Here is a 23,642-nt window from a genome sequence, read left to right as displayed (position 1 = left end):
CCCGCTTCCCCCTCCCAGGCGGGAGGGCAGCCAGTGGCGGGCCCGAGCAAACAAGACGCCAGTGGGGCGCAGCACTCAGTCGAGAGAAAGGAAGGAAGAAATGGAGAGAGGGGGAGAAAGAAAGAAAAGGACGGAGGGAAAGAAAGAAAAGGACGGAGGGAAAGAAAGAAAGAAAGAAAAAGAAAGAAAGAAAGAAAGAAAGAAAGAAAGAAAGAAAGAAAGAAAGAAAGAAAGAAAGAAAGAAAGAAAAAGAGGGAGAAAGAGGGAAAGGAGAAAGAGTGACAGAAAAAGAGGAAGAAAAGAGACAAGTTTCCCCCCCGCATACACACCCGCGCACGCCAGCCCCACACGACTGGGCCCCAGCCTCCCCGCCCACACACACACCTGGCGGCACACGGAGCCCCGCGACCAGACCCCAGTCTCCATGCCCTCCCCCCCAGAGTCCACAAAAGGCCCCCCCGAAGCCCAATCGGCTCCTGCATGCATGCTCTGCCGCTGGGAGCCGCCAGCCTCTTCCCCCCCCCCCCGCCTCCCTTTCGCTGCTCAACAGCAGTGAGAGGGGCTTACAATGTGCCGTGGCGTTCCTGCACACCACAGCTGTAGGGGCAGCCTTGGGGGACGCGTCCCTCCCCTCTCCTCTCGCTGACCAACAGCCGATAGTCGGCGAGAGGAGGTCAAGGGGCGCTGCAGTGCCCCTGTAAGCCGTGGCCCCAGGAACACCCTCGGGGAGGGCCGCCCTGCACCCCGCCTCCACGGTAGGGCCCCAGACCTCCCGAGGGCCACAAAAAATGTCCTCGGGGGGCCCCATATGGCCCCCGGGCCTGAGGTTCCCCATCCCTGCCATAGAGAAAAGCAACATGTCAGGCTAGGCAAAGAACACCAGAAATAGAAGCAGCAGCAGAGAATAGGACTCACAGTGTGTGTGTGTAAAGGGCCTTCGAGTCGCAGCCGACTTATGGCTACTCATTTTGGGGTTTTCATGGCAAGAGACGAACAGAGGTGGTTTGCCAGCGCCTTCCTCCGCACCGCAACCCTGGACTTCCTTGGTGGTCTCCCATCCAAAGACTAACCAGGGCTGACCCTGCTTAGCTTGGGTTTTAATCGTGGATCGAAAGGTTCTGGCTGGATATTAGGAAACACTTTTTTACAGTCAGAGTTGTTTGACAGTGGCATCAGCTCCCGAGGGAGGTGGTGAGCTCCCCCCCACTGGCAGTCTTTAAGCAGAGGCTGGACAAGCACTTGTCAGGGATGCTCTAGGCTGATTCTGCATCAAGCAGGGGGTTGGACTAGATGGCCTCTACGGCCCCTTCCAACTGTTCCAAGCAAGCCGTATCTTGGGTCGATGCCTGGCCCTTTAAAGCTTCCATTCCACAAACACACACCCCTTTCCCTCTGTTGCTATGTACATTTCCTCCATCCTAGCTACGGCACATCCATTCTGACTTAAAGGGCTCTGCTCTCTTCTCTTTCCTCCCTTCCCCATCCCAACCTCTTGACTCCGGGCTAGGCCACAATGGCCCCGAAGAAGAAAGGGGGGCGCAAGAAAGAGGACGCCCCCAAAGAACCGGAGACGTTGATCGAAATAGTGCCTGAGCACTGCCGAGAGTTTTACTTGATTCAGATCCGGGATTTGGAGGGAAGATTGGCCCGGTAGGTAGTCGGTGGTGTTGGGTGGTGTTTGGGGCCAGTGTGAACTGCCTGCTCCAGAGAGGTGCCGCTGAAAATTAAGCCACAGAGAAAGCGTTCATATTAAACACTTCTGTATAACTTTGCAGAGCTTTCGTTGCCTGGAGGGGTGTATCGGCGGCTTCTCTTTTCCTGGAGACCCCCGGCAACTGTCCCTCAAAAATATTGTATTTATTTATACCTAGGGTTGCCAGCCTCCAGGTACTGGCTGGAGATCTCCTGCTATTACAACTGATCTCCAGCCGACAGAGATCAGTTCACCTGGAGAAAAGGGCCGCTTTGGCAATTGGACTCTATGCCATTGAAGTCCCTCCCCTCCCCAAACCCTGCCCGCCTCAGGGTCTGCCCCCAAAAACTTCCCACCAGTAGTGAAGAGGGACCTGGCAAACCTATGTATACCCCACCTTTGTCCTCATAAGGGCCACAAAGGCTGCTAACAAAACATGCATAAAATCATATCTTAAAAACATTAAAACCAACAAAAAGACATTGTTACGTGCGCTCAGGAGCTCTAACTAGCTCCCTACCCAGCTTGGAGTTCCTTTTCTTCCCTGCCACTGATATTTGAGGCCAATGGGCCCAGTGGGAATACTAAAATGCAGGGTAAAATTAAAATAGCTCCAATTTTAGAGAAGACGGCCCTTAGGGATGCACCTAGGGTTGCCAGGTCCTTCTTCGCCACCAGCAGGATATTTGGGGGGCGGGGCCTGAGGAGGGCGGGGTTTGGGGAGGGGAGGGACTTCAATGCCATAGAGTTCAATTGCCAAAGCGGCCGTTTTTCTCCAGGTGATCTGATCTCTATCGGCTGGAGATCAGTTGTAATAGCAGGAGATCTCCAGCCAGTACCTGGAGGCTGGCAACCGTAGGTATAAATAAATACAATATTTTTGAGGGACAGTTGCCGGGGGTCTCCAGAAAAAGAGAAGCCGCCGATACTCCCCTCCGATCTCTATTGGCTGAATTAGCAGATCTCCTGCTACTATCTGGCAGTTAAGCAACCAAATTATACACCACCATACCACTACTCACAGTAAGGAAATCAGTATGGATACGGCTAATACAATTAAAGTCAATCACAATGACAACACAATCTCACGTGTACAAATTTTATCACAATCTAGTGCTCAATGTAGTGAAAGACAAATAACATATAGTGAAAACCAGGTAACATACAACACACAATACTATATACAATCCTATGCTTATGATCCCACAAGGTAATGATCACCACAATCCTATCTAAAATGGTCTTCTCAGTAGTTGGTTGAAAGTCAAGATTCAAAAATCCCATAAGGGTAAAGTCCAAAGGTAGTTCTCAGAAGAAAAATGAGGGGGACGATCGTGATATAATTTGTACACTTGAGATTGTGTTGTCATTGTGATTGACTTTAATTGTATTAGCCGTATCCATACTATCTGGCAGTTGGCAACCCTAGATGCACCTGCCCAAAAAGCTTGGACGTGAGGTTAAGGAGTGGGCCGTCACTTCTGCACCAGCTATGCAGCGAAGGTGTACGGTCTACCCTGTTGTGCTTGCTTAAGGTCCATCTCCTGTCAACGCAGCTTGGCATACTAATGGGAGCCACCTAAGCTGAGTGCATCTGCCTTGGTTGGGGGCCTCAATCTGCATGGGGAGGGGCGATTTGTTTTTTATGTGGATCAGGTCCGTGGGGAGAGGGGCTTAAGCATTTCCCCTCACACCATTTTCCCAACATGAAACAACAAGGGAAACTTCTGTAGCCCCTGTATACATATAAGCCCCCCCAATGGGGTAAAGAGCGGCTCCCTGGGTCTCTTTCAGGTCAAGAAAAGAGTACAGGGGAGTAAGGGTTAAGCCCACTCTCTCCATGCACTATTGGGATACTTGGGAAACAGCAGAGTTTGCCCAGCCGTAGAAGCATGATTTTGAGTGCAGTAAACAAATACATTTTCTCCCTCTTTCATAATACTAGACTGCGGGGTCACCTGCCACAGCCGGAGGGTGAGAGATTCAAAACAGATAAAAGGAAGTGTTTCTTTGCACAATGCATAGTTAAATTGTGGAACTCCCTGCCCCAGGGTGTGGTGATGGCTGCCAACAACTTGGAAGGCTTTAAGAGGCGAGGGGACATGTTCATGGAGGAAAGGGTTATCCATGGCCACTAGTCAAAATGAATACTAGTCATGATGTATACCTATTCTCTCCAGTATCAGAGGAGCATGCCTATTACATTAGGTGCTATGGAACACAGGCAGGATAATGCTGCTGCAGTCGTCTTGTTTGTAGGCTTCTTTGAGGCACCTGGTTGGCCACTGTGTGAACAGGCTGCTGGACTTGATGGGCCTTGGTCTGATCCAGCATGGCTTTTCTTGTGTTCTTATGCCCCAAGAAGTATATTGGAAAAAAGTAAAACTTATTCAAGTAGATTCTGTCCACATTCAGGTTGCAGTCGAAAGGAAGAAAGAGAAACGTAAAAGAAAGAGTGCTTTTCCCTGTCCCAACTAGCCAACTAATCTGGCATTATGTGTATGGAAGTATGAGGCATTGGTTCTACAGGAGAGAGCTGTAGATACGTGTGACTCCATCAAGAGCCATATGGAAAGTGTAAGAACAATGGACAGAGAGAGAGGAGGGGTCAGAGGGCAGCTCCCAGGTTAAGACAAAGAGAGGGACATTCCCTTCGAGGAGATAACTCTTATACACCCTTAGATTGATGTGCCCCCCCCCCCCCCGCCAATGTCCAGGCATGCTGAGTTGCTCATGCCAACATGCACCACAGTCCCGATCCAAATTTGCCCCCATTCTTCTGAGAATCAAAATTGCAACCAGGCATTCACAGAGCAGATCTGCTTGACAGGACCTGGGGCAGACACAGGAATGGTATCTTATAGTGAGGCCCCATGTAGGGATTTGAACCTGGGTGTCCTCATTTGTTTTCAGCGCGGTGGCTGCGTCACAGGTCTTCCAACCATGTTCTTGGCCATCCGTGACAAAACCTCTGCTTTTGTTAGATACCAGAAAAAATGGGACGAGCTGCAGGTGAGCGAAGACCTCTTCCGGCTCGAGTATGACAAGATAGTCAGAGACAACAAGGAGATTGTGGCCTTTCTGAAGAAGACGCTGAACCAGCGTGTTGATGAGATCGCGGATCTCAGCGAGCAGCTTCAGAACCTGCAACTTGCCAAAGACACAGAGAAGGATGCCTTTGAGACCCAGCTGGTCCAGCTGAGGCACGAGTTCCAAGAGACCAAGGACCAGCTCACTTCGGAGAACATGGTGCTAAGTAATGCATCCCATGCAAACTTTTGGGAAATCATAAGGGGAAGGTTTAGGCTCCTCCAACCGACCTTTCAGGCCCCACTCCCTGTGTGTTAGGGTTGCCAGGTCCCTCTCCGCTACCAGCAGGTGGTTTTTGTGGGGGAGCCTGAGGAGGGCAGTGTTTCTGAAGGGGAGGGAATGCCATAGAGTCCAATTGCCAAAGCCATTTTCTCCCTGTGAACTGAGTGATCTCTATCGGCTGGAGATCAGTTGTAATACCGGGAGATCTCTAGCTAGTGCCTGGAGGTGGCAACCCTACTGTGTGTGTATAAAGTGCCGTTAAGACACAACCAACTTATGGTGACCCCCAGCAAGGGGCTTTCAAGGCAAGTGGAAGAAGAAGCGTTCATTTTTATACCCAATTTTCTCTACCTTCAAGGAGTCTCAGTGTGGCTTAAAATCACCTTCCCTTCCCCTCCTCACAGCAAACACATTGTGAGGTAGGTGGGGCTGAGAGAGTTCGGAGAGAACTGTGACTGGCCCAAGGTCACCCAGCAGGCTTCATGGGGAGGAGTGGGGAAACCAACCCGGTTCACCAGATTAGTTTCCGCTGTTCATGTGGAGGAGCAGGGAATCAAACCCAGTTCTCAAGATTAGAGTCTGTAGATCTTTCTGTTGTGGTGGCAGCTGCAGCAAAAACAACATTTAAAAAAAATTCTGGCCAGCCAATCAAATCTCCAATCAGAAGCCTTGCTGGGCAAAAACCCTACCTGGCCCCACCTACTTCCCAAAAACACTGTGTGGGCACCAGAAAAGGTATTGGTGGGTGCCACAGCAGCCATGGGCACCACTTTGTGGATCCCTGGGCTATACTATACCATTCTACACCCCACCTGCTATTTTAGGGTTGCCAACCTCCAGGTACTAGCTGGAGCTCTCCCGCTATTACAACTGCTCTCCAGCCAATAGAGATCAGTTCCCCTGGAGAAAATGGCTGCTTTGGCAATTGGACTCTATGGCATTGAAGCCCATGAATGTGTCTAATCCCATTTTAAAGCAGCCTATGCCTGTGGCCACCCTGACCTGGATGGCCCAGGCTAGCCTGATCTCGTCAGATCTCAGAAGGTAAACAGGGTCAGCCCTGGTTAGTATTTGGATGGGAGACCACCAAGGAATAGCAGGGTTGCTGTGCAGAGGAAGGCACTGGCAAAGCACTTCTGTTCGTCTCTTGCCATGAAAACCCCAAAAAGGGGTCGCCATAAGTTGGCTGCAACTTGACGGCACTTTATACACACACACACACACACACACACCTATGGCCATCACTGCAAATTCTGGCAGTGAATTCCACATTTTAATCACTCTCTCTGTAAAGAAGTATTTCCTTTTGTCCGTCCTGAATCTAATACCCATCAGCTTCATTGGATGTCCTAAAGTTCTAGTATTTTGGGAGAGGGAGAAAAAGTTACCTTTGTCAACTGTTTCTACCCTGTGCATAATTTTATAAACCTCTGTCTTGTCTCCGCTTAGTCTTTTCTAAACTGAAAAGTCCCAGACTCTTCAGCCTTTCCTCATAGGGGAGGGGCTCCAACCCCCTAGTCATCTTGGTTGCCCTGTACTTTTTTCCAGTTCTGCTATGTCCTTCCTGAGATACACTGACCTAGAACTGTACACAGTATTTCAAATGAGTCCGCACCATTGATCTATGCAGGGCATTATAATATCAGCTGCTTTATTTTCAATACCTTTCCTAATAATCCCTTACAGAGTTTGCCTTTTTCACCACTGCAGCACACTGAGTTGACACTTTCATTGAGCTATCTATCTATAATGAGCCCAAGAACTTCTTCCCTCTTAGAAAAATGCCCTAAAACAATTTCCTTCCTCACAATAGCTTAATCCAGTAAACCGGCCACGCCAAATTTCTCGCACCTTGTCCTGGTTCAGAGAAGTGGGGAGTGTGGGAACAAATTTGTCCTGCTCTACAACCAGGAAACTAGCCTTCCCTATTTGATTGTGGGCCAAAGTATGTCCTACTTAGTATGGCAAGGTGTGCTGGTAAACTGTTACTGTATGCTAATCAATTAACTTTTCACCATTCCTGATATATTTTGCAGATAATCCAGATCTGAACCTATTCCATGTAGAACTTGGGGGCTACTGACATTTTCCCCTCCCTGCCTGCTTGGGTAGAGGAGCATAGATGTCTAGGTCTCTTCCTTAAGGACAGGATTTCTGTTGACCAGGTGGCAAGCTGGCTTCTCTGGAGGAGTTCAGGGTCCAGAAGGATGAACTCATGGGCCGATTTGCTGATTTGGAGGAGCAACTGAAGAAACAGGAGGCGGATCACAAGGAGTATATCTACAACCTGGAGAAGAAAGCTGTGGTAGACAAGGAAAGGTGTGTGAGCGTACCCAGCTGCCTGATACCGTGTCCAACCATGGGTCTTTCTATGGTCTCGTCCACTGGTCTACAGTATTGTCCTGATTGGCTGGGGCTTTCCAGGCTCTCCAAGTACCTGAGATTTTTTAAACTGGAGATGTCAAGGACTGAACCTGGAACCTTCTGCATCCAAAGCTCTGCTTCTGAGTTATGACCTGCAGAGGTTCCAAGTTTGCCTTAACCACAAACTTGCTAGGTAATTGCTAGGTGCCATGGTTGCTATGCCTCAGCTTTTTTGCCATCAAGTCGCAGCCAACTTATGGTGACGCCTCAAGGGGTTTTCAAGGCAAGAGACGTTCAGAGGTGGTTTTCCATTGCCTATGTTTGTGGGGGGTCCCTGGACTTTGTTGGTGGTCTCCCATCCAAATACTGTCCAGGGCCGACCCTGCTTTGCTTCCAAGATCAGATGAGATTGCGCTAGCCTGGGCCATCCAGGTCAGGGCTGTAATTTTATTTATTTTGCTGTCAAGTCACATCTGATTTATGGCATCCACTGGTGGGGTTTTCAAGGCAAGAGACGTTCAGAGGTGGTTTGCCATTGCCTGCCTCCACGTCATGACCCAGGACTTTCTTGGAGGTCTCCCATCCACATACTTGACAGAGTCAACCCTGCTTAGTTTCTGAGATCTGACAAGATCAGGCTAGCCTGGGCCATCCAGATCAGGGCTGTAATAGTGGGATGACAATGCTCTGAGCTATATTGCAATGTTGTGGTCAGGATTACTGAAATAATTCACATACATTTCTATAGAAGTGCAATGCGTCATATAAATGTATGATATTATTAATAAACTGGCCTTAAGAGACCTCTCTCTAATAGTGGCAGATGGTAAATGGGATGCGTGGGGTGGTGATTCCTCCCTGATGCTCCATTCTGACTAGCTCTTGAAGATCCTTCAATGCTGTGGAGCTGATGGGAGTTCATAATTAGGGTTCCCAGATCCCTCTTCGCCACTGGCGGGAGGTTTTTGGGGCGGAGCCTGAGGAGGGCATGGTTTGGGGAGGGGAGGAACTTCAGTGCCATAGAGTCCAATTGCCAAAGCAGCAATTTTCTCCAGGAGAACTGATCTCTGTCGCCTGGAGATCAGTTGTCATAGTGGAAGATCTCCAGCCACTACCTGGAGGTTGGCAACCCTATCACTAGCCCCTGGTAACAACTCCAGCGGGGATGTATCTAGCCATGGCCTCTGGGTGTGTGTTGATGCCTTCTTGTCTCCTGCAGGCTGAAGAAGGAGATGCTGTACCGGGTGAACTTGGTGGCGACCGAGTTCCGGAAGGTTTCCAACAGCCAGATGGCGGAGACCACCAAGCGGGCCATCCGTGAGAACTCCACCATCAGCCTCCAGCTGACGAAGGTCACCGACCAGAGCCTGCAGCTCATGCAAGAGAATGAGCGACTCAAGGAAGCCTGCGCAGAACAGACAAAGCAGCTGGCCCTGCTGGAGCACAACGAGAAGAGACTGGCCAAGAACAGCCTCAGTAACCAGAAGGTGAGGAGAGGTTTCCTACATTCACCTACAGTTGCCAGCTGTAGGTTGGGAAATACCCAGAGATTTTGGGGGTGGAACTTGAGGAGGACGGGGTTAGAAGAGGGGGAGGGACTTCAGTGGGGTACTATGCCATAGGGTCCGCCTTCTAAAGTGGTCATTTTCTGCAGGTGACCTGATCTCTGTCGCCTGGAGATCAGTTGTAACATCAGGAGATCTCCAGATACCACCTGAAGGCTGATAACCCTACATATAACCCCATTCCCTCATAAACCACTCCCACCTAGGGTTGCCAACCTCCAGGTGGTGGCTGGAGATCTGCTATTATAACAGATCTCCAGGCGACTAGCAGAAAATGGCCGCTTTGGAAGGTGGACTCTATGGCCCCACTGATGTCCCTCCCCTCCCCAAAGCCCATCCTCCCCAGGCTCCACCCAAAAAATCTCCAGGTATTTCCCAGCCCAGAGTTGACAACGCTACTCCCTCCAGGGCTGGATTGGCCCTAAGGACACGGGGAAAATCCCAGTGAGTTGCTGGCCTGTGGGGCTGCCCTCCACTGGCCCTTGCCCTGTGTGGACTAGACGTTAGCTGCCATGATCAAGGAGGGGGAATCTATTTCTGCTTTGCTTGAGAGCTTTTGTGATTAGCTCTGCCTCAAGTTCATTAAGCTCCACCCTAATTCATCAGGCTCCTCCCCTCCCCTTGATCGACCAGGTAGCCTCCTACCTCTGCCAGGAACCGCCTCATCACACTAGGCACCACCCCTGACCCATAAAGTACTTCCCCTTAGTTCTTGGCTCCACTAGTTCAGGATCCAAGCCCCAGGGGAGCTGGCAGTCCTAGCCAGTGCTGTTTCATTACCTAGGATTGCCAGCTCCAGGTTGGGCAACTCCTGAAGATCTGAGGATGGAGCCTGGGGAGGACAGGGACCTCAGTGGGGTACAAGGCCATAGAGCCCGCCCTCCAGCGCAGCCATTTTCTCCAGGGGGAACTTATCTCTGTAGTCTGTACACATGAGCTGTAATTCTAGGGGATCCCCCAGGTCCCACCTGGAGGCTGGCAACCCTATTATTTCCCCAAGAAAAGACTTGAGGAGAAAAAAATATATGGCTATTTGATCATCACGCTGGGCCTTTCCACACTAGGGTTGCCAACCTCCAGGTACTAGCTGGTTATCTCCTGCTATTATAGCTGATCTGAAGCCAATGGAGGAGGAGGAGCAGGAGGAAAAGAAGAAGAAGAGTTGGTTTTTATATGCCGACTTTCTCTACCTCTTAAGGGAGAATCAAACCAGCTTCACTTTCCCTTCCCCTCCCCACAACAGACACCATGTGAGGTAGGTGGAGCTGAGAGAGTATGACTAGCCCAAGGTCACCCAGCTGGCTTCGTGTGTAGGAGTGGGGAAACAAATGCAATTCACCAGATTAGCCTTCGCCACACATGTGGAGGAGTGGGGAATCAAACCCGGTTCTCCAGATCAGACTCCACTGCTCCCAAACACTGCTCTTAACCACTACACCACGCTGGCTCAGTTCACCTGGAGAAAATGGCTGCTTTGGCAATTGGACTCTATAGCATTGAAGTTCCTCCCCTCAACCAACCACGCCCTCCTCAGGCTCCGCCCCAAAAATCTCCAGGTATTTCCCAACCAGAGCTGCCAACCCTATTCCACACTCTGTTGAGGCAAGGCAGAGGGGCAGCTGGTCACAATCCTAACGTTTTACCGGTGTTGTTGGTACACAGCTGATCAAGATGCTCACCAACAAATGCAAGGAACTGGAGGCACAGGTGGAGGCCCACGCGCATCAGCAGAAGGCCATGACTGAACTGAAGAAGGCCAAAGAAGCGCTGGAGAAGCAGGCCGTGATGGTCAAGTAGGTGTTTGCAGAGGACCTGTACCTCTCTCTGTGCATGTGAATTGAGGTACACATAGAATCATAGAGTTGGAAGGGACCACCAGGGTCATCTAGTCCAACCCCCTACACAGTGCAGGAAATTCACAACTACCTCTCCCTCCCCATACCCCAGTGACCCCTTCTCCATGCCCAGGAGATGGCCAAGATGCCCTCCCTCTCATGATCTGCCTAAGGTCAGAGTATCATCATTGCTGACAGATGGCCATCTAGTCTCTGCTTAAAAACCTCCAGGGAAGGAGAGCTTACCACCTCCCGAGGAAGCCTGTTCCACAGAGGAACCGCTCTGTTAGAAAGTTCTTCCTAATATCTAGACAGAAACTCCTTTGATTTAATTTCCTGTTTCCCTACATCAGTCCCTATAGTCCAGTTCCCAGCTGCTTCCACATGGAGGTTTTGCTCCACTTTGGCATCCAAACCAGTATGGGTTGTTTTGGTTTTATTTGGAGCATCACATGGCATCATTCATTCTCTGTGTTTCCCCCTGCTTTGCAGTGATCTTTCTCAAACCTGATTTTTGGGACAATCGTTTTGGAAAGATCACAGTCAAAGCATGTTTGGATGCTGTGCGGATGGGAAGATGCACATTTTTGACAGCCCCGCCTACATTGGTCCAGCAGCCACCATTTCTACCTTGCCACCAGAGTGCTTTTTCAGCCTTTTATTTAAGAAAAGAGCAACCAAAATTATCAGGGGGCTAGAGCAACTGCCCTATGAGGAGCGGTTAAAACGCTTAGGGCTGTTTCGCTTGGAAAGAAGGCTATTAAGGGGAGACATGATAGAGGTCTATAAAATTATGCATGGTATGGAGAAAGTGGACAGGGAGAAGCTTTTCTCCCTCTCTCATAATACTAGAATGCAGGGTCATCTGCTGAAGCTGGAGGGGGAGAGATTCAAAATAGATAAAAGGAAGTATTTCTTCACACAACACATAGTTAAATTTTGGAATTCCCTGCCCAAGGATGATGGCTGCCAACTTGGAAGGCTTTAAGAGGGGAGTGGATGTGTTCATGGAGGAGAGGAGAGGGCTATCCATGGCTACTAGTCAAAATGGCTACTAGTCATGATGCATACTTAATATCTTTAGTATCAGAGGAGCATGCTCAGGGTGATCTTGAGATGGAGAATGAAATTAGGGAAGCATGTAAAGGTAACGAAGTAGTAATAATGGGAGACTTTAACTTTCCTCATATTGATTGGATAAATGTATGCTCCAGACAAGCCAAAGAGATAAAATTTTTAGACATCCTAAATGACTGTGCCCTCGAACAGCTGGTCATAGACCCAACCAGAGGGGAAGCAATTCTGGATTTAATACTCTGTGGTGCTGCCGGTGACTTAGCGCAGGATGTGGATGTAGTTGAGCCAGTTGGCAATAGTGATCACAATGGCATCAAATTTAATTTAGAAGTAAGTGGGAAAGTGACTGGGAAATCTCATACAATTACCGTTGACTTTAAAAAAGGGAACTTCTCTAAAATGAGAAAACTGGTAAAGAGGAAGTTGAAAGGATCAGTTAAGAGGGTTAAATCTCTTGAAAAGGCTTGGGGGTTACTCAAGTCCACATTACTAGAGGCTCAGCTAGCTTGTATACCACAGGTCAGGAAAGGTTGTAATAAGTCCAAGAGGTCACCACCATGGCTAACGGGTAAGGTGAAGGAAGCAATTAGAGAAAAAAGTATTCCTTCAGAGACTGGAAGGTTTGCCCAAACGAGGTGAACAGAAGCAAACACAAACTTGCACAAAGGAAATGCAAGCAGATAATTAGAGATGCAAAAAAAGATTTTGAGGGGCTTATTGCTAAACACATCAAAACAAACAATAAGAAATTCTTTAAGTATATTAGGAGTAGGAAACCAGCTAGGGAAGTGGTTGGACCATTGGATGACAATAGGAGTAAAGGAACTCTAAGGGAGGAAAAAGCGATTGCTGAAAAACTAAATGAATTCTTCTCATCTGTCTTCACTGTTGAAGATACAGGGCAGATTCCTTCTCCTGAACAGAGATTTTGGAGAGGGGAAAATGAGGAACTGAGGCAAATAGTGGTAACAAGGCAGGAAGTCCTAGAACGTCTAGACAAACTGCAAACTAACAAGTCACAGGGATCAGATGGTATTCATCCTAGAGTTCTTCAAGAACTCAGATCGGAAATTGCTGAACTTCTAACAAATATATGTAATATGTCCCTTCGATCAGCCTCTGTACCAGAGGACTGGAGAATGGCCAATGTAACACCCATTTATAAAAAAGGTTCCAGGGGGGACCCAGGAAATTACAGGCCAGTTAGCTTAACGTCTGTTCCGGGTAAATTAGTGGAAAGCATTATTAAAGATAGAATTGTCAAGCATATAGAAGGGCAAGGTCTGCTGGGCAAAACCCAACATGGCTTCTGTAAGGGTAGGTCCTGTCTCACTAACCTATTAGAGTTGTTTGATAGCATCAATAAGCATGTGGACAGGAATGAGCCTGTGGATATTGTGTATTTGGATTTCCAAAAAGCTTTTGACAAAGTCCCCCACCAAAGACTGCTAAGCAAACTTCACAGTCATGGGATAAGAGGACAAGTCCTCTTATGGATTGAGAGCTGGCTGAAAAATAGGAAGCAGAGAGTAGGAATCAATGGTCAGTTCTCCCAATGGCGGGATGTGAGCAGTGGGGTGCCTCAGGGATCTGTGTTGGGACTGGTGCTTTTCAACCTGTTCATCAATGACCTGGAGTTGGGGTTAAACAGTGAAGTAGCCAAGTTTGCAGATGACACCAAATTATTTAGGGTGGTTAAAACAAAATCGGACTGTGAAGAGCTCCAGAAGGATCTCTGCGTACTGGAAGAATGGGCATTAAAATAGCAAATGAGATTCAATGTGAGCAAGTGTAAAGTGATGCATATTGGGGCAAAAAATCCCAACTTCACATATACGCTGATGGGATCTGTGCTGGCAGCGACAGACCAAGAAAGGGATTTTGGGGTGGTAGTGGATAGCTCAATGAAGATGTCAACCCAGTGTGCGGCTGCTGTAAAAAAGGCAAATTCCATGCTGGCCATAATTAGACTAGGAATAGAGAATAAAACTGCTGATATCATACTGCCCTTATACAAATCTATGGTGAGACCACACTTGGAATACTGTGTACAGTTCTGGTCACCACATCTAAAAAAGGATATTACAGAGCTTGAGAAGGTGCAGAAAAGAGCAACCAAAATGATCAGGGGACTAGAGCAACTGTCCTATGGGGAGCGGTTAGGACGCTTAGGGCTGTTTAGCTTGGAAAGAAGGTGGCTAAGGGGAGACATGATACGAGGTCTATAAAATTATGCATGGTTTGGAAAGAGTGGGCAGGGAGAAGTTTTTCTCCCTCTCCCATAATACTAGAACACTGGGTCATCTGCTAAAGCTGGAGAGCGAGAGATTCAAAACAGATCAAAGGAAATATTTTTTCACACAACGCATAGTTAAATCGTGGAACTCCCTGCCCCAGGATGTGGTGATGGCTGCCAGCTTGGAGGGCTTTAAGAGGGGAGTGGGCATATTCATGGAGGAGAGGGGTATTCATGGCTATTAGTTAGAATGGATACTGGTCATACTGCATACCTATTCTCTCTAGTATCAGAGGAACATGCCTATTATTTTGGATGAGGTGGAACCCAGGCAGGATGGTGCTGCTGCAGTCGTCTTGTTTGTGGCTTCCTAAAGGCACCTGGTTGGCCACTGTGTGAACAGACTGCTGGACTTGATGGACCTTGGTCTGATCCAGCAGGGCCTTTCTTATGTTCATGCCTATTAGGTGCTGTGGAACACAGGCAGGATACTGCTGCTGCAGTTGTCTTGTTTGTGGGCTTCCTAGAGGCGCCTGGTTGGCCACTGTGTGACCAGACTGCTGGACATGATGGGCCTGGGTCTGATCCAGCACGGCTTTTCTTATGTAAATGGCAATTGACATATTGCTACAGTAGTGTAATAATCTTTTAGCTTCTCTGAATTCTACGGTTGCCAACGGGGCCTGGAGTTCTCCCGGAATTACAACTGATCTCCAGACTATAGAGACCAGTTCCCCAGGAGAACATGGCGGCTTTGTAGGGCAGGCTCTATGATATACCATAAATTCTAGGTGACATCCCTCCCCAAATCCACACACACACCCCCGCCGCCACAGGGACCACCCACAAATCTCCAGGAATTTCCCAGGCCAAAGTTGGCAACACTACTGAATTTAATGTTTTTAAAACAATATAAATCTTTGGCTCCTTTTGTGGTGGAGATATAAGGAGAAAAGCATATCAGAGGGCCAGAGACTACAGTGGTTGGGAAGGTTCATATGGGAGTAACCAGTGCTATCTGACCATTATAGAAGGTTGCTAGCTCCAAGTAGGGAAATACCTGAGATTTTTGTGTGGAGACTGAACAGGGCAGGATTTGGGAAGGGGAGGGACTTCAGTAGGGTCAAATGCCATAGACCCCACCTTCCCAAGTGGTTATTTTCTCCAGGGGAACTTATCTCTGTCACCTGCAGATCAGTTGCAATCCCAGGAGATCTCCAGCTACCTCCTGGAGGTTGGTAGCCCTACCACTATGGTCGTCTTCTCTGCATCTGCATGGATATGAAGGCATCATGCAGTGCGCAGCCTGCAGTTTGACAAATTGCGGTTGCTGAGTCTTGAAAAGCGGTTGAGAACCACGGTGGCGGCAGCCACACACCGTGACCCTGGCTCTCCCAGGGTGTCCCTCCACCTTTTTTGTTTCTTTTTTTTAAATACATTTTTTGTTTTCTTCATTTTATTAACATATGTAAAAAACATCAATTATTTAAAATCAAACAAGATAATAGAAAGAAAATAATTATAACAATTAAAATATAAAGTGAACTTCCCCCTCACTCTCTTCTATCCTAACTTAAATTTTATATACTTTTGCTAACAGCTCTAATCCCTATCTTATTAACTAATATATACTTTTCTTAACTTATTTCATCAATTGTTAATTCAACACATTAATATAGTCATGATTCAAAATTGTAAAAGGGATTAAATCAGAGTATCCTTTAAATGGTCCCGTTAAGAATTGCTTCTCACAGTAAAGTCTCCACGCCTCCCATTCCCCCCAAAATTGCACATTATCAGTCTGATTTATCAAAGCCGTAAGTTTTGCCATTTCTGTCAATTCTAGCATCTTATCGATCCAGTCCTTTTTTGTCGGTATCTCGTCAGTCTTCCATTTAGCTGCATATATCAAACGTGCAGCAGTGGTGGCATATATTAGAAAAGATCGACAGGCGAAAATTGTATCTGGTATCATGCTTAATAGCATCCTTTCAGGCGTTTTAGAAATATTTTGTTGTGAAAAAGCTAAGAAATTTTGGGGGACGATATATCAAGAACGAAGAGGGATGTTACAAGTCCACTAAATATGGTGAAAAGATCCTACTTCTTTGTTACATTTCCAACAGTTTGGTGACACAGAAGGAAAAGATGTTGCTAACCTTTTTTTGTTTCAATCCAATTTGGCCTCTCCCACCTTGCCCAGAGAAGAGATGAAGAAGCAGAAGAAGGAGATGGAACAGACACTGACTGACCACCAGCGCCAGGCCAGGCTCCTGCAGGAGGAACAGCAGCGCCGGAAGGCGGTGGAGCACATACTGAGACACACTGCCCAGGGCCTTAGGGAGATTCTCTTGGTGAGATTTGGGAGCTGAGTAGGGTCACCAGGTCCCTCTTCGCCACCGGCGGGAGGTTTTAGGGGTGGAGCCTGAGGAGGGTGGGGTTTGGGGAGGGACTTCAATACCATAGAGTCCAATGGCCAAAGCGGCCATTATCTCCAGGTGAACTGATCTCTGTCGACTGGAGATCAGTTGTAATAGCGGGAGATCTCCAGCTGCCACTTGGTGGTAGGCAGCCCTACAGCGGTGTTTTTGCTGCTGTTTTCTTATATCGCCAGCTTGGGTCGTAGCCTTTAATCCAGGGGTGTCAAACTCCATTGCTGCGAGGGCCGGATATGGCATAAATGTCACTTGGTCGGACCGGGCCGTGTGTACCATAAAACTGAATGCCAGGTATCGGAGATACAAACTTTGTAGACGACACAGGCAAAGCCAATTAATGATATTATATTTTTACTTTATTTTTTACTTAAAATACAACCATGCTTAAAACAATAACACTCTTACAGTATTTTCTTTGATAATTGACACCTCGGGGCGGGGGGGGGGCCCTGCCTCGACTGGATTGTGGGCCGGATAAGAGCACTCAAGGGGCCGGATCCGGCTCCCGGGCCTTATGTTTAACACCCATGTTTTAATCCTTCCAACAACAATGTGGTTGGGTGGGCTGGGATAAGAGATAGTGTCTGGTCCGAGACCACCCAGTGAGCTCCGTGGCGAGGTGGGATTTGAGAGAGCTTCAAAAGTTGTGCTACACTATAACAAAATAATTACATTTATGGCAAGGTGTACACTATAAAAAATGTTTAAAAACACAGGGTCTGGAATAGGTTATAAAACTTTATAACTTTCTGTATTTATGACCGAGGAACGCCTATGTAGGCTGAAACATGTCTGATCTTGCACTGGTTATTTACATTGATTGTTTATCAACTACGTATAAGATTTTTATTACTGATATTTTTATATGTAGCCTGTATTCCAGGCCCTGTGTTTTTAACAATTTTATAGTGTACACCTTGCAAAAAATATTATTATTTTGTTATAGTACTGTACTTCTGGGTTGAAGGCACCTTGTTTTTATCTACTGCTGTAAACTATGTATTTATGGATAATTTTAAACAATTTTAAAAAGTTGTGAGCCTCTCTGAGCCTGGCCTTGGCCAGGAAAGGGCAGCTGGAGATCTCCTGCTATTACAACTGATCTCTAGCCGATAGAAATTAGTTTACCTGAAGAAAATGGCCGCTTTGGCAATTGGACTCTATGGCATTGAAGTCCCTCCCCTCCCCAAACCGCGCCCTCCTCAGGCTCTGCCCCAAAAACCTCTCGCCAGTAGCAAAGAGGGACCTGGCAACCCTACGTCTCGCTGTCATGGGAAATACAGGCAGCAGCAATCCAGTCCTCGGGTTTCACCAACGTGGCTTTACCTCTGTAGGAACGTCCAGTTGTGGAAGAGGACGGCCAGTTCGACTTGACATTCCACTTGTGGCGCAACGACATGCTGCAGGGCCTCCTGAACCTTCTGAACAAAGGTGTTGCGCGGGTCGAGGAGCAACTGGCGCTCCAGCCCTTCCTAAGTGTCGGCACGGAGATGAAGCTGAACGCTACAGAGGACAGGTAGGAGAGAGGGGAGTCGCATCCCGTTTCAGCGTGGATCATTCGTACAGTAGCTCTTTATGCCCCATCTGGCAGCTGTCTTTTAATCTAGGAAGTTCTGGAAAGTCTGGCAACGTACTGCCAAGAACAGAGTAAGACATCTGGGGGTGGAGGTGGGTGTCATAATCAAATCACAGGTAACTAGTCACAGGTCCCTAATGGTGGTTATAGCTTCTTACTATACTACACTGCAGGTTTGTTTTTCAGGGTGTGTGAAACGCCACAGTGTGCTTCAGTTCTGGAAAACAGAAATGTCTCTGTGTGTTTTATGTGCATATGTATGGTCTTTTCTGCATGGCTGTTTCACTCGCCGTCACCACTCCGATGACTTCGGGTCTTTGTTTGGATTGTGCATGCCGTTTCTGACTGTCAGAGGTCGCCTCGCTCTCCCCCTGCCTTTCCCTGCATTTTCAAATTCGAGATAAAACAGGTCTCTCAAAACGCGGAGAAACGCAAGGGGAGAGCAAGGTGACCTCTGGCAGTTGGAAACGCCACGCATAATCAACACAAAGACCTGAAGTCGTCGGAGGGGTGACCGCGAGGGAAACAGCCACGCAGAAAAGACCGAGATCAAACTGTTTCTCAGGATGTTGTACTCTGAGATTAGGTGGGTGGCAACCTGGGACAGGCCTTCTCAGTAGTGGCACCAAAACTATGGAATTCGGTGCTCAGAAATCTGATGAAGGGAGCTTTGACCCTTGAAAGCTCATGCCCTGAAAATCTTGTTGGGACTCTAAGGTGCTACTGGACTCAAATCGAGCTGTTTTGACTCGTCTGTCCCCTTCTATTGCCATCTTCCATCTGCAGGTGAAGACTTTTTGGTCTTCTTATTCTCTCCAGGATCAGAGGAGCATGCCCATTATATTCGGTGCTGTGGAACACAGGCAGGACAGTACTGCTGCAGTCGCCTGGTTTGTGCGTTCCCTAGAGGCACCTGGTTGGCCACTGTGTGAACAGACTGCTGGACTTGATGGGCCTGGGTCTGATCCAGCAGGGTGTTTCTTTTGTTCTTATGGTTTCCTTTAGTTTCCCTAAGTGATCCCTCTTTCCTGCTCAATGTTAGACTGACCACCAGCGCCAGGCCAGGCTCCTGCAGGAGGAACAGCAGCACCGGAAGGCGGTGGAGCACCTACTGAGACACACTGTTGTCTGTTACACTTTTGTATGTTTTAGCCCTAGTTGTAGTGGTTTTAATAATGCTTGTTGGTTACTTTTAATTGTTTTGGAGATTAGATTTTATTATGTATGTTTTGTTAGCCACCTTGTTGGCCCTTATGAGGGCAGAAAGGCAGAGTATAAATTTTGTTACAAAAATAAATAAATCTGTGATTTAAAGGCAGCAGCTCTCCCGTTTCCCCAAGGCTTTCTGTCCCCAAAGTATCACAACTTCTTCACATTTATGGAGGAGGTAAGAAATAGGTGGGAAATTGGAGGAGGAAGGTCTGCATGCACCAGGCGGTATCGAGATCTAGCAAAAAAGGAGGGGAGAATAATCCAGAAATTCACATCCGGAAGTTGTGCAGCAATCCGGGAACTGTGATGTTTTGAAGATACATGAATGTACGATTATGACTGAACTTGGGATCTCCTGCTTACAGAACACCCATCAGACATTTTTATGATTGTGCCTCTGTTGCAACGGATGATTTGTATGTAGATTGTGTGATGTGGTTAAACCTTGTTTTTTAAAAATGGTAGCTCTGTAGGCCCTCATGACTTAGAAGTAGGGTTGCCAGGTCCCTCTTTGCCACTGGTGGGAGATTTTTTACGGCGGAGACTGAGGAGGGCAGGGTTTGGGGAGGAGAAGGGACTTCAATGCCATAGAGTCCAATGGCCAAAGCGGCCATTGTCTTCAGGTGAACTGATTTCTATCGGCTGGATAGATCTCCAGCTACTACCTGGAGGTTGGCAGCCCTACTTAGAAGATTGGGCTTTGTGGCTTTCTTGAGGGTCTTGACCCGAGGCATGAAGATCATTGGACTGCTGTGACTGGCAGTAGCTTGTTGAGAGTTTGAGCAGGAGATTTTCCTCGGTGTTGGAGACCTATTCAACCGGGGATGCCAAGGGCTGCAGCTTGGGCCTTCTGTTCTCTGCTGTGGCCCTGGTGGTTTCAGAAATGTCTTGAGCGCATCCCTTCCCCTGACACTCCGTTCTTTCTCTCTTCCTCCCAGCAGCCATGGACAGAGCCTCATGCATCTCAAGGCCTCCCGCATCATGTCGCACTGCCAGCTTAGCAAGTCCTCGAAGTCCTGGCATGTCCACAGCATGCCCACCCTGACCATGCTCTCTGAGGCCACCCTTATGGAACCTCTCCGCGCTTACTCGAGCGCCACGGAGGTGAGTGCCGTTGGGCCTTGCTGGGTATCCATGGAAATGGTCCGGGCGGCTGGGCATCAGAGTCTCACATGCCTGCAACTGCTCCTCAGATAAGTGTGAAGCTGTGGGAAATGGTGGCTGCTGCCGCTGCACCGTTGGAATCTCTTCAGCCATCTCCCCAATGTTTGTTCTTCCTAAGTTCCTGGCGAAGAGTGGCTGACTTGGTGCCCAGCGGTGGCTCCAGTTGAGGGTACAGGAAAAATGGGGGAACACCTAGAGCTGAATCTCTCTGGTTGCTCGGAGCACCGAGAGAGCTGGGAATCCTTGCTGGGACCAGGGAGTTCTTCCCCTCTTCTAAATTTAGGGTCACTCAGTGAAATGACGGGTGGATTCAGGCCTGACAGAATTAATATCAGCAATGTGAAGTTGCATAGCCTCAGTTGTGCACATGAGCTTTCCTATACCGGTTCTTTGTTGCGCTCTTGGTCTGAATTTTGATGCAGCTTGGCTCTTTAACTATCAAAGATTGCAGACCTGACAGGCTTGAATTCTCAGATTCGGCGTTCTTGCCCTGGTGCTTGCATACCTCCCGTGCTTATGGGCAGCCCCGGGCTTTTACAGAACAGGGCAGAGAGGAATTAAAACGAGGTATTTGATTCTTATTATCATTGCTCTTGGAAGATTGGCAGTATAAAAGAGGTGTGTGTGGCGGGGCAGGGGAATTAGGTTTTTTCAAATATAAACACTAATCATTTCATACAGTCTTCCTTGGAGAAACACTCAAGCCAATATCGCCCAAATGTTTGCTGGAAACATTTAATTCTATCACTTCTGTTAAAGATCAGATAACCCTTCAGTAGGATTGGCAGTTTTTAATTATATCTAGCACAAATTTAAATTAAAGCCAGTTGTTGAAGGGCAAAGTTGTTTCCCGCCCCCTTGTGTTATAAAAGATGTTTCACTGCATTGACTGTTGGTCATGGCAGAACTCTGAGAAGCCGGGACTGTCGGCTGCTAGAGATGCCAGGGGGACAGGGCAGATGGACAAAACACCCCTTATGTTAGTTCTCCACACTCCAATCCACTTTTTGGCTGCTGGTGGGGTGTTGACTAGGGTTACCAGCTCTGGGTTTGGAAATAAAAAGGTAAAGGTCCCCTGTGCAAGCACCAGGTCATTCCTGACCCATGGGGTGACGTCACATCCTGACGTTTACTAGGCAGACTTTGTTTACGGGGTGGTTTGCCAGTGCCTTCCCCAGTCATCTACACTTTACCCCCAGCAAGCCCGGTACTCATTTGACCAACCTCGGAAGGATGGAAGGCTGAGTCAACCTTGAGCCGCCTACCTGAAACCGACTTCCGTTGGGATCGAACTCAGGTCGTGAGCAGAGCTTGGACTGCAGTGCTGCAGCTTACCACTCTGCACCACAGGGCTCTGTTGGGTTGGGAAATACCTGGAGGATTCTGGGGCTGAGCCTGAGGAGGGCGGGATTTGGGGAGGAGAGGGACTTCAATGCTACAGAGTCAAATGGCCAAAGCGGCCGTTTTCTCCAGGGGAACTAATCTCTGTTGCCCAGAGATCAGTTGTAATAGCGGGAGATCTCCAGCTAGTACCTGGTGGTTGGCAACCCTAGTGTTGACTTGTGCCGGACTTCCATTTTGGAAGAGCATCCCAACAAAAATAAAAAGGCCAGCACAGACGACCTGGCTCAGGAGGTAGACAGTAACTGCAGCCATGCAGGATGCTCCAAGTCCCGCCTTCAGATGGGGTGAGTCATGGCCATAATTTAACCATCTGTTGCAAAACTATTGGGCCATTGCTGGAAAGGTTCCCTGGGAGATCTAATAAAATTAAACTTGAGTATCTTCTCTCAGACAAGAATGGTCAAACAACATGACTGGTTGCTCGATTTTTTTACCCAAGTTTGTAATTTTAGAATTTTAAAAGAAAAAGTAAAGAGGACCTTTTAACATAAAGAATGACAGAGTTTTAAAGTTTCTGGGTAGGATTTAATTTTTGGTATTTGTTATGGTAATTTGTTTCCAGGTTATGTTTATCCTGCAGTTTGTGTTTGGTATATACCATGTTTATTGGCAGTTGCAACATGAAATTGGTTGTACACTGATCTTATTCCTTTTGGTTATTCTCTGTACCTGTTTTTGTGCTGGTTGTGGACCGTAATAAAGTTTTAAGTAAGTAACGATCGGCCTTTTTGTTTTGTTTTTGCCCCTAGCCTCTAATATCATGGAAGCAAGGTGAGGAATTCAAAGACAAAGAGATGGTGGTCAGGGAGGTAACTTATCGGTCAGAGACCGTCTTGGCATGCCCCTCAGAGGGACCCCCCCGCAAGACTGGAGAGGAGGGAGAAGCTGATGAACTCTCGCCGGCTGCTGAGTCCCCCCTCTCTGAGAGGACAACGGCAGGCGAGGATGGATCGTGAGGGTTTTTGTTTTTTTTAATAAAAGGATTTTAAAGGCCTGTGTAAAAACTGCTCTATAAAATGGTTCCAAAGCCGCTGCACTGTTTAAGTCGAGAATGGGAAGCCGGCAGAAGTCAAACTTGGGCCTGAGGTCAACACTGCATTCTTGGGATATGGGAACAGGAGCCCTTGAGTTGTACAGGCCTTTCTGGCAGGGGCAGAATCTGGTGAGAACGGTGTTCCTTGACCTCCTGAGGTCCGCTTTGTTATCTGAATTAAAAGTGAAGGCACAGTTCATTCTGTGGGGAGGGGCTGTAGCTCAGCTGGTAAAGCCTCTGCTTGGCACACAGAAGGTCCCAGGTTCAATCCCCAGCATCTCCAGTGAAAGGGACTAGGGAAGTAGGTGATGTGAAAGACCTCTGCCTGAGACCCTGGAGAGCCGCTGCCGGTCTGAGCAGACAATACTGACCTGGATGGACCAAAGGGGGTCTGATTCAGTAGAAGGCAGCTTCACGTGTTCACCCCAAAAAGTATCCCTCCTCAGTATCCCTCCTCAGCAAGAGAACCTGCCCCTGGTGCTTCTGCATGACTGTCTGTTCAGAGTGTGCCTCTTAATCTGGAAGTCAGAGAACCCAGGGCAGAGACCAGTACTAGTCTGAAGTATTCTTGCCTGAACCCTGCTGCGCACGCCCAAATCTATCCCTGGTGGTGGGGTGGCTGTCAGGCTTTGCTGTTAGCAGGAGTAAAGGCTCTTGACATGAGTAGGCCAGTTTCTGGCTACACGTCAAGTCCTTGGTTCTCATGCCTGTAAACTCTGTGTACAGTTTCGCT

The 23,642-nt window shown here is 48.0% G+C and overlaps 1 protein-coding gene across 1 annotated transcript; it reads left to right on the top strand.

Moving 5' to 3' along the window:
- The first annotated feature begins 1,513 nt into the window (after positions 1-1,513).
- On the top strand, positions 1,514-22,832 carry CFAP157 (cilia and flagella associated protein 157). The gene is made up of 9 exons (XM_056860173.1): positions 1,514-1,650; positions 4,678-4,949; positions 7,171-7,324; positions 8,589-8,856; positions 10,597-10,727; positions 16,286-16,436; positions 17,855-18,036; positions 20,247-20,412; positions 22,626-22,832. The coding sequence occupies exons 1-9, from the start codon at positions 1,514-1,516 to the stop codon at positions 22,830-22,832; spliced, it is 1,668 nt and encodes a 555-aa protein (XP_056716151.1).
- The last annotated feature ends 810 nt before the right edge of the window (positions 22,833-23,642 follow it).

This window comes from Euleptes europaea, chromosome 14 (assembly GCF_029931775.1).
Source record: "Euleptes europaea isolate rEulEur1 chromosome 14, rEulEur1.hap1, whole genome shotgun sequence".
Classification (NCBI taxonomy): domain Eukaryota; kingdom Metazoa; phylum Chordata; class Lepidosauria; order Squamata; family Sphaerodactylidae; genus Euleptes; species Euleptes europaea.
This window is presented reverse-complemented; position numbering and strand designations above follow the sequence as displayed.